The sequence below is a fragment of the Nanorana parkeri genome, unplaced genomic scaffold, assembly GCF_000935625.1.
Source record: "Nanorana parkeri isolate BGI_ZX_2015 unplaced genomic scaffold, ASM93562v1 scaffold164, whole genome shotgun sequence".
NCBI classification, from domain to species: domain Eukaryota; kingdom Metazoa; phylum Chordata; class Amphibia; order Anura; family Dicroglossidae; genus Nanorana; species Nanorana parkeri.
The window spans coordinates 1,802,879-1,814,506 of NW_017306432.1; the positions used below are offsets into that span (position 1 = coordinate 1,802,879).

General features: G+C 40.0%; 1 protein-coding gene across 1 annotated transcript in view; it reads right to left on the reverse strand.

Annotated features, from left to right (window-relative positions):
• The window catches only part of SYN2 (synapsin II), a 279,216-nt gene that overhangs the window by 112,642 nt on the left and 154,946 nt on the right, over positions 1-11,628 (reverse strand). The window contains exons 7-8 of the mRNA XM_018554553.1: positions 11,320-11,476; positions 10,286-10,375 (exon numbers count right to left, since the gene is read on the reverse strand). Of these exons, the coding sequence (XP_018410055.1) occupies positions 10,286-10,375; positions 11,320-11,476 (247 nt within the window). The remainder of the gene's footprint in view (positions 1-10,285; positions 10,376-11,319; positions 11,477-11,628) is intronic.

Below are 11,628 nucleotides of genomic sequence, written 5' to 3' on the forward strand. Positions count from 1 at the left end.
TCCCCTAGATAAAAAAATAAACTGCAGCCCTCAGATTGAAGCTTCATCCAGTTCTAGCTGCTGTGACCTTACAGAGGACCTTAAAGGTCCACCTAATTTGCAGTCCCTACTTCCTAAATTTAAAAAAAGGCCAGTTAAAGCCTTAGAAAAAAAAACATAAAGAAAAATGTAAGGAATAATTCCCTTGCACTCTGGTTTCCAATGAACTTGCCTAGGCACAAATGGCATCATTGGACCTTCTAGCCAGACTCTGGAAAAGCTGAGGATCCCAAACTCTGTCAAAATGTTTTCAGAGGAGATGTGGGATCCTGAGCTTTCCTAGGATCCTGCAGTGAGGCCCAGAGATGCTGGCTACATAAAGTGAATGAAAGCTGGGGTGCAACGTAAGTATTTTATACATTTTGCATAAAATTTTCAGTTACCCTATTGCCTTCACTGAATGTTCTGGTGGGTAGGGAGCTGCAGCATAAGCAGGCATTGCATTTTCATGCAAGGTCTACTTTAATACCACTGGAAATCATTTACAGCTCATGCTATATGAGAACGCACTATTAGAGGTCAATACAATACTTTGCAGAAGAGGGATTTTGTATTGATTTATATTGTGTATTTTGCATGTGCATTATTGTGCAGGGCCCACTCTAGCAGGAACTGTGAATGGTGTCTGGCAGCAAGAATCTGGAAAAGCTGGGATCTGAAGTTTGCAGTTTTACCCAATTTTTTTTCTAGAGGGACACTGGGGGAAGGGGGGGTCCTTTGGGAAGAACGCTCTTAAAATATACACTGAAGGTATTTGTATGTCGCTCAATATGATACATTCCTTCTTTGTTATTTATTGTACAAATAACTTCTGTACTGGTTTTTTATTGTATCCTGCTCATGTTATACTGTTTTTCATTCTGTGTTATATAAGTAAGCAGTATGTTTTGATGTCTTGCATCTTATGTCAAACCATAACCTGTGGACTCCTATGTCATCAGTTCTCTTACCTATGCCTCATATACTGTGAATTCTTTCTCTTCTATGGTATTTGTATCTGTAACACAACTACAGTTCATTGTTACAATCAAATGGAAATGCAGCTTTTTTTTGCAAATACCATATTGTGTGTACACTTTGTTAAGTGAATTTCACTACTCTGTAGATAAAGATTTATGATACACTAGAAATCCATTTTTATAATTATTTGCAGCCTTAAAACGATCACTGGCTTGGAAGGCTTCAGTTGTCACAATCTAGGTCTACCAACACCTTGATCATAGTTGCCAGTATTTGGGAGAATAAAGGGAGAAGAAAAAAGCGTGCCATCTGCCATTCCTGTGGGAGCATAGTCAGAACCAAAAAAGTGGATGAGACATCATGGTAAATTGCTTACCCTTACCCTTTTGCTCTGCTATATTTTATCTGTGGGTACTAAAAAAGAAAGTCAGGAGTAAAATAAATCCCATCAGTGGGATAAAATAAACCCAGTGTTGGTGTCAGTGGCTCAAAATAAACCAACCACATCATTGGTGTCAGAGGAAAAAAATACATTGAATTGATGGTGTCAGTAGGAGTTAAATAAGCTCTGCATGACACAACACTTGCCAACTACAGTCACCCAGTGGGGCTGTCATGTTACACATGCATTGTGATATGCTTTTAAATATTATTTGCTTTTTATGTCTCTGGTATTTGTCTCCACCCTCGCCATAGTTCAGTTTTCCTCTGTGTAGGTAGCTCCACCATTTTTCATTATGTTCCAGTCTGCATCTCAGCCACATGTCCTTTGCTGAGTGAATCACATTATGATGTTTTGACCTATCTGATGTTCACTGTTGTAAACATCTGCACAGTTTGGATTAAACCTCTCAACGATCTTCAAGGTGCCAAATGGATTGAGTCAACTGTCTCCCAACTCATATAGATCGGGAGTTATTGCTATCTCATCATAACTGTAAGTTATAGAGATCACATTTTCAATGCTTAGACTGGGGAGGCAGAACAGGGGCGTGCCATCAGGCAGAGCAAGCAAGCAAATATAACACCCCCTCTTCCCAGGCAACTACACCCCTATCCCCTCTACAACTACATCTTATCCACCACAGCATCATTTAATACCCCAGTCGCATTGAAACATGCCCCAATAACATTTATTACCAGACTTCCTGTCTTAAAGTCCAGCCACAACATTCACTAGTTGCAGGTTTGATTGGGTATATAACTGTGAATTATGGTCAGTGCAGCAGTTTTCTCCAGCAAATATGGGGATCTGAGAAGTATATAGTAGAGTATCTGAGAAGTATATAGTATAGGAAGACTAAATAGCGCACAGTCAGATGCTGCCTTGTGCACGGAATGCTCTTGTGTGAAGGAGGAAGCAAGACTAAAATGGGAGGGCCAAAAATGTCAGCATGTCATGTGACTCCTCCCCACCAGTTGTCTTATGTCACTGCAAGCCCCTGTGAGCAGCTACGGCTATTTAAACTATTGGCTTCTTTCAACAGGTTACTCAGTGTCCTGGATCATAATTGCCAAGTGTCTTGGATCCTGCGGGACAGTGTCCAAAATCATGGGACTGTCCCGCAGGATCTAAGACATTTGGCAACTATGCTTGATTGATTACTGGTCTGAAAAGTGTTGTATCTAAGCTTTCTGCATGCAGACCAAGCTCTCATGGACTCAGAGACAAGGAAGGAGAGGTTTCATGAAAATGCAATCTAACAAGCCAAGTTCAATCCATCAACAAAACAGCATGTAGCAGAAATACAAAGTGTAAGCCAAGAAGAGGGACACTACAGATACTAGAACATGTGCCTTTTATCCAGGGGTTTCAGAGTTTTCAAAAAATCTTTCATCAATGATTCCTTACAGACACTAGAGCTTGCTCGCGCTTCTTTCTGAATTTTCCCTGCAAAGTGTAAATCCTGCTTCCAATGAGTCACCACACTTTTTAGACTTGTAGATTTTTCCAATCTATGTGGTAATGGTCCTGTTGTTCACAGCATCAAGGAAAATTGTGTGTGGTTCATTGTTAACGTTCATATATTTCAGCAGGCACAATTATTTTTTTTTTCATTTTCTCTACGGTTTTCCTTCAGATTGACGAATGCTTTTAAAGCTAAACTTTAAACAGATAAATATACCCTTGAATGTTTGAATGGGAGCAGTAATACCTGCCAAAGAATTGTACATTCTGTCTGTCCAGTTCTGAGAAATACAACCCCAATTACAAAAAAGTTGGGATGCTGTGTAAAATCTACATAAAACATAATCCCATATTTTATTCTCAATAGAAAATCAAAAACGTATCAAATGATTAAACTGAGAAAATGTACATTTTTAAGAAAAAAATAAGGTAATTTTGAAATTGATGGCAGCAACAGGTCTCAAAAAAGTTGAGAAGGGCCATGTTTACCATGGGGTAGCATCCCCTCTTCTTTTAACAACACTCTGTAAATGTCTGGGAACTGAGACCAGTTGCTGGAGTTTTGGGACAGAAGTGTTGTCCCATTCTTGTCTGATATAGGATTCTAAGTGCTCAACAGCCCTGGGTCTTCTGTGTCATATTTTTAGTTTCATGATGTGCCAAATATTTTGAAGTGGTGAAAGGTCTGGACTGCAGCAAGGCCAGTTAAGCAACTGGACTCTTCTACTATGAAGCAATGCTGCTGTCATAGATGCAGCATGTGGTTTAGCATTCTCCTGCTGAAATATACAAGGCCTTTCCTGAAAAAGACGTCGTCTGGATGGGATCATATGCTGCTCTAAACCCTGGATATATATTTCAGCAATGATGGTGCCTTTCCATCAGAGATGGCAGGCTTTTGAACTGAGTACTGATAACAAGTTGGAAGGTCGCTCTCCTCTTTACTCTGGAGGACATGGAGCCCATGGTTGCCATAAAGATTGTCAATTTTTAAATGAACTTTGGCTCAGAGAAGTTGGCAGCGCTTCTGGATCATGTTCAGATATGGCTTCTTCTTTGCATGATAGAGCTTTAACTTGAATTTTTTTGGCATGGTGAACTGTGTTTACATACAGTGAGTTTTGGAAGTATTCCTGAGGGAATGCAGTGATGTCCATTATAAGAATCACGTCTGTTTTTAATGCAGTGCCGCTTGAGGGCCAGAAAATCACGGGCATCCAATATCGCGTTTCAGCCTTGTCCCTTGTGCACAGAGATTTCTCCAGATTCTCTGAATCTTTTGATGATATTATGTACTATAGATGGTGATATATTTAAAGTCTTTGCAATTTTACGTTGAGAAACATTATTCTGAAATAGTTTGACAATTTTTAGACACAGTTTTTCACAGATTGGTGAACCTCTGACAAACCTTTTTTTTGAGACACTCTGACTCTATAAGATGCTCTTTTTGATACCCAATCATGTTACTGACCTGTTGTCAATCAACCTAATTTGTTGCAAAATGTTCTTCCTCCTCTTTGTTAGTACCACTTATTTTGCCAGCTTTTTGTTGCTCTGTCCCAAATTTTTTGAGACGTGTTGCTGCCATCAATTTCAAAATTACCTTATTTTTTTATTTTTTTTAAATGGTACATTTTCTCAGTTTGAACATTTGATATGCTTTCTATTTTCTATTGTGTAAAATACATGTTCGAGATTTGCAAATCATTGCATTCTGTTTTTATGTAGATTTTACACAGCATCCCAACCTTTTTGGAATTAGGGTTGTGCACAACCCTATTAGACATCAGAGCCAGGTTGGTGACCAAGCATTTCTTTACCCTGCCTCCAGCCTCTGGCTGGACAATGAAGGAGCAGAAGCAGCAGTCTGAAAAGCTGCATTCAACTTTTCTCAGCACATGCCACCTATAATTCACCCCCTTCTCCAAGTATTAGTTTTACCATGCAGGGAATTATGTGACACGAACACTAATTCAAATTTGGGAACTCACTGTTGAATATATATCTGACCGAGCAGAACAGCCGAGCCGAATGCCGATCAGCGGCATTCAGCTATTTACTCACTGCTGTTCGGCATCTATAAGAATAGACTGAACAGCAGCGAGTAGCCTGCCGGAGGTTCGGCTTAGCCGATCCAGATGTTGGATCGGCTAAGTCGAACTCCTTCTGCACTTCGGGTCGGCCGAATATGCTCAGCCACCCGATGTACCGCGAGCCTAGGGTGACGGGAGTGAGCTGTCACTCAGCAGCTGGGCGGATCCAGACATAATTGTCGGGATCCGCTTCAGCTGCGGCTTTCTCAGTATACCGCGACCTGTAGCTCGCGGTATACTAAGCTTAGGGTGACGGGGGGACGCTAGTTTGTGTCCTCCCGTTACCCTAAGGAGAACTATGGGGAAAAGCCTTAACCCCATAGTTCTCCTTTAATGCAAATAAATGGGTGTCTAAGCAATACTAATGGTTGTTGATTTACCATTTTTAAAAAAATGAAGACTTTAAATTAATTGCTACATCATAGTGACTTCTCAAAACAACCCATCCCTAATATCTACCCAGGCCACCAAAAGTGAATCGGCCCCACCGCAATCGCCAACTGATGCCGGCTCACCAACCGAACAACATCAGCAGTAAGGCATCCACCCATGCCACAAACTAAAGCTTAGATCCTCTCAGGCCAAATGGATTCCCCTTCCTAACGGGATCACAGAACATGCTGCAGGACTCCTTCCACCCTTCATGAACACAGAGGAGAGGCCAACATTAACACCTCTCACACAAGATTAACATTATCAGCTGTGAGGGTTTTTCCGCTGTCAATTTGGTACTGGATCCTTCTTCCCCACACGGCGGACCAAGCTTAGTCCCTCGCAGCCACTAGATGACCCGCCTGACACCACACCACTCCTCATGGTCACAAATTGCTGAACTTTCTTCAAATCCCGCCACATGTGAGTGCATATCAACGAATATTGTGTTGCCCCTTCAAAAACCTACCTTATTGCACTAGGTTGTGGTGCTCCAGTTCTCCCTTTTTGTTTTTCCAGGATACATCATAGTGAAAACAAAAGGCTTACCTTAAAGGCCAACTCAAGACAACATTTTGGCATGGCTACAGTTTGAGCCTCAGGTTTTTTATTGCTGTTTGTGTCTCTACTGGTGTGCTTTATCCCTACTTTCTGTCAGAACAGGAAATGATGGGAGATTTCTCAAATAGGGACATGGAACATAGACAAAACCAAAACCCCATTTTTAGTAAACTAAGGAAAGGTTAAAACATCTGACAACATTTTTGTAGTGTCTGTACCCTACTTGATCACGCTCCATTACTTGGATGGCATCACAGGTACTAGAAATTAGGGAAAATCTCCCTAGTGGGGTCAGAAACACCTGTGAGTCATTTTAACTCTTACTCACCCTATCTAAAACTAAATTAAAAAAAGACCAGATTTAGATTTAAAAGGACAACAGGGATGAGCAGGTGAGGGGGAAATTGGAAGTTTAAAGGAGGAAATAGAAAAAGATGTTAGCGGAGAGCCATTTAAAAGAGAACTGCAACCGAGGTGGTGGTTAGGGTTCGGGGGTTTCTGGTCCTAGGCAGTGGACCTATTGTATTTGGTATGTTGTTTTGAATACCTATATCTCTTTGTGAATACTTGTATGATAAACCCTTGGAGACATATTGAAAAAAGAGAAAATGTAATAAAATATGTTTTTTAAAAAAAGAGAACTATGGCCAAACCTTTTTTTGGCTGTAGTTTTCTTTAGGGTCACAGGAGGACATTTACTGTCATCCTCCTGTGACCCAAAACTCAGCATATAGCAGGCTATTGCCAGCTATATGCTGACAGCGCAGAGCCGCACTTCAGCTGGGACAAATCCCGACAATATTGTGGGGATGTACCCCACTACCTGATTGACAGCTAGCTCTGGCTCTCTAGAGCCAAAGTCAGCCCAACCCCTCTCCTGCCTGTCCCTCAAATGAGCGTAAGAGGAATGGAGAAGGGAGGGGGAGTGTGTTACTGACAGTCAGCGCTCTCTGCAGGGAGAAGATCTTGAACTGAGTGATCAGCAGTTTGTGATCACTCAGTTCTCGATCTATAGTCGAGCCGATTTGTATTTTACTCATCTCATATTTCACCTTTAAATAAGTTTGGATGGAAATGGGGAAGAAAACTAGGGCCCCCTTCACACAGCCGCCTGTCATTTTCGATCAGCAGGGGATCCATGCACTGATCCGCTGCTGATCAGAGCGGTTAGGAATGGACATCCGTATCCAGGTTTTTTTCCTCTATCTTATGATGGAGAAAAAACTGAACTTACTGGACCCATGTAAGGTCTCTGGGGAGTTGGATGTAAACAGACATGCGTCTGTGTACATCAGATTACCCCTGATACACCACGATCAGGTTTGCCAAAATAGAACTGTGTTCCATTTGGTTTTCTGAAGCCAGACGGATTTGGGGTAATGGGATGTAAATGGATGCATGTCCAAACATGGAGGTTTGGAGTCACATATGGGGGAGTTACCTAGGGCGTTCTGCATGCAAATCCAGCCTGCCTTGAAAAGACCAACCCTCCAGACTGAAATCTGCCCATCAAGGCATTTTGATATTGCTATAACTCTTCCCAAAAACAAGTCCATTGCCTGCATCAAGGGATCTTGAGAGGAGTACTCAAGCTATGTACAGCACCTTGCTGCCCCCTGCCTCCAGCCATCATCTGCCAGCATTGCATGGAGGAGTACAGAGACCAAGTGAAACCATCACTGAGTCTAAAATAAGATAAGTAATTAAAACTGAAAGAATTTCTGGAAATATCATTAGCATGTTAGCATGTTAATGAAGAGGGATACAGGGAAGACGAAATATAAGCAGATTAAACTTCAACTTTAATGTTGCTCTCACTGTTATATTAGATAATAAATTCAAATACTGTGCTGTGGCATGGCCTTCAATTCCAACCATTTCTACTTTCTGCCAAAGTTCTCTAAGCTGATTACATGTCATACAGGTTTGCATTCATAAGTATGTCATTGTGCAATTGTTTAGTCTGTTTATGACAGCATATGTATATTTATTAGGCAATCATCACTTTATTCGGTATTATGCATATGTTATTCCACAAGAAGTTCTACATAATTGTTTCTCCTTTCTGTATAGTGCCATTACATTTGTGATAAACCCTCCCTACCTCTTTATACAGCATCATAAATTATGTCTATGCCCTATCAGTACTGTTATAATATATTCCAAAAAACTGTATAATATGTCATATATTACAATAAAAATCACTTTATGCTAACAATTAGGGGGAAAAAAGTCTAATTTAAAGCCAATCTTCCCCCCACTGCACTAGCACTGCACTTCCTCATTGTTTATTTTTTACTCATCTTGCCTGCAATGCTGAAAAAATCTTCTTTGAAGACTGAGTGATGTCTCAACCCAGCCCGAATATCTTCCTGTTCCAGCAGTACCAAGCGTTGGAGTTTGTGGGGCTATATTACATGGATCAGCCCTGCAGAAATATCGGGTGGAGAGCATTGAGAAGTTAAGGGCCTCATTCACACTATGCAATCTGGGATTCCTGTGGCAGGAACCTATGGATTCCTGCGGCAGGGATCCCAAATCTCCCATTTAGAAGAGGCCGCTGTAACCCATTCATGTTAATGACCGAGTGACAGCGGCCGCATCTGTAAGCAGCAGTCCGCATGTAATTACACATGATATGATTACATGCGGTTAGGAATAGATCACTGTCCCTGGGTGCACAATAGATGTATTTTTATTAGTGTTTATTACAGGTATTTATATAGCGCCGACAATTTACACAGCATTTTACATAAAAAATCTCTTTGCATATAGTGTCTTGACCGGGATTTAAACCAGGGACTCACATTGCAGCAAGGTAGAAGTGCTAACCACTAAGCACTACCCCTTCCAGTGATCTTCACTTTGCGTTTCTGCCCAGCCCCATGCAGCCTTTGAAATAAACACCTTTTTTATAAGGTATTTTTTGTGCTGTCGTTATTTTTGTTTCAAGTTTTTATTGTGATCTTATTAGCACAGCAGCTGATACATTGTTCAAGAAAAAAAAAAGCACTAAGGGCCTGTTCACACTAGCCTGTTCTCTATAATGGAACATTTTAGCAGGGGGGCAACGCGTTGTGACAGCTCTGGCAGATTTTTGTAACTTTATTCGGAGTGTACAAACTGTACACTCCATTCAGCTCCTTCTCAGAAGCGCAGTTTACTGTAGCATGTCGCATTTTTTCACAGTGCACCACATTGCGGATAACACTCGCCTTGTGGTGTGTACGAGGCCCATAGCCCTAGCAGTGACTGGTGTTGTTCAATTGCTAAAAAAAAAAAGCCAGTCTCTGCTTATAGTGTAAACGGGCCCTTAGCAATTTCTATAGATTTTCTCAAATGTGTTAATTCACACTGTATAGAAGAATGTTTGAGAAGACTCCAAAGAAACTCTATGTTACATAGTTACATAGTATTTGAGGTTGAATAAAGACATTAGTCCATCAAGTCCAACCTATTAGGATCTCATTCTAGGAGTACCCGTACCCCTGTATATTACGGTCCCTTAAGAAATCGTCCAAAAGTTTCTTGAACAATTCCACATTATTTGCTGAAATCACCGCCTGTGGCAGTGAGTTCCAGACCCTAACTGATCTTACTGTGAAGAACCCCCTTCGCACCTTGTGCTGGAATTTTTTTTCCACCAATTTTAGGTTATGGCCTCTAGTTTTTGTAACGGAGTTAATTTTAAACAGTTTATCGCTAATGTTGCTACCACCATTAAACATTTTGTACATGGAAATCATATCCCCCCTTAATCTCCTCACCTCTAATGTGAACATGTTTAAATTTAGTAGCCTCGTCTCGTAGCTCTGGTCCTCCATATCCATACTCCATATGTTCTCAATAAAAAGCAGTTCTTACTTTGTCATCCAGAGCAAACAATCAGCATTTTCTTTTTCTGAGTTCCCCATAGCAATAAGTTAAGAATATTCTCTCACTGTGTTGCCTATAACAACCAATCAGTATTTTTCCTTCTCTTACTGTGTTTCCCATAGTCCCCAAAAATGATTTCCCTTTAAAAGTGGCACAGAGCACTCTATTTTTTATGTTTAGCATATTATAAATTATTGTCCACTGCAAGCTGTTATTATTGTTTAGTTTTATTTTTTTCATGTGTCTATTTTCTTTCCAGTTTTTGTAATCTTATTAGCACACCAGATGATAAATTGTTTAGATATAAAAGACTGGCTCAGAATTTTTAGATTGTATTGCCAGTCATTGCTCTTCATACATAAAAATATTATCAATGCCATATAACAATGTACAAAACTGCCTTTACGCATACCATTTCCTTGTGGTTGGGATAGTATGACTGCTCAATTAATGGAAATTTTTCAGCTCCCATCGTTTTATAAGCAACTACCAGTTGGGAAAACTGCAAAATATAATTAAAAAATTATGTTAGAAAAAATGAATGATATGTTATAGGGACAATACAATCCAACACAATAGTTTAGGAACAAAGATAGATGCACATCAGTCAGTCTCTTCTGAAAATGTTGGATGTCTGTGTCCCCACCGCACATGGTTTCCTTCCTCTGGCCAGGGGCATTTCTAGGGTCCTAATAGACCAGGGGCATTTCTGGCACACAGATTAAAATGCTAAGGGACTGAAAGGATACCATGATGACCAATTTGGATCAAATATGAGTACAATCGCCTTTGCCAAAATTAACCTAAACAATCAATTCAACTTGTATCAACTGAGGGTGGCACTTGCACTACAAAGATGATGGCAGATCTAAAAAAGATTGTACAATCAGATTGTATAATGTATGATCAGCTTTAGACTACTATACTCTCAACAAAAATGAATTGGTCTAAAAACTGTATTGTCACATTATGATGGCACGATTGAAATAAAATCAAAATAAACGTCAAATTTGTAGTACACTGATACACAGATGTGTTGAGGTCTTTGGGGTGTTTTTTTGTTAGAATTGTATTGAAATGTCACAAGTCACATTTCATTAAGTTCTATGGGCACACCGTAGTGCGATGCAGAAAAGGGGTTCTAATCTCTCTCCGCTCTATCCAAAACTAAAAAAAAATGGTTTCAGTTGCACTTTAAACAACTAACAATAGGAGAAACATAAAATAAATATTTAAAAAATTTACATAAATGTTTTACGTCATTTTTATTATTTATATAAAAAGCTGAGTAGGCTGGCCCTTTAAATGTCCTACAGCCATGGATATATAATGGAAGCTTCACACACACACACACACACACACACACACACACACACACGACTGCTATCAATGTTTACAGCTAATACATAACTGGACAATAAGGAGACCCATTATTCCTGCACTTACCACCCATGGCTTATCACAGAAGTTATAAATTGACTCCAGAGAGTTGACACTTGGGATACCGGCATACTGCATACCAATAATAAGGTTTCGGAAGTCTTCATTCTCTGCCATGCTAAAGGAATGTTGTCGAATAAGGACAAAATCTGGCCGAAATGACCTAGACACAATAGGAAATTTTGTATTTCATAATAAAGCACAACATTGAGAACGTACCATGAAAATACAATACCAAGTAGCTCTTATGAGACCCATAAGAAAAATCTATACTCAATATAATAATATATTGATATAATAATAATACAAAAATGA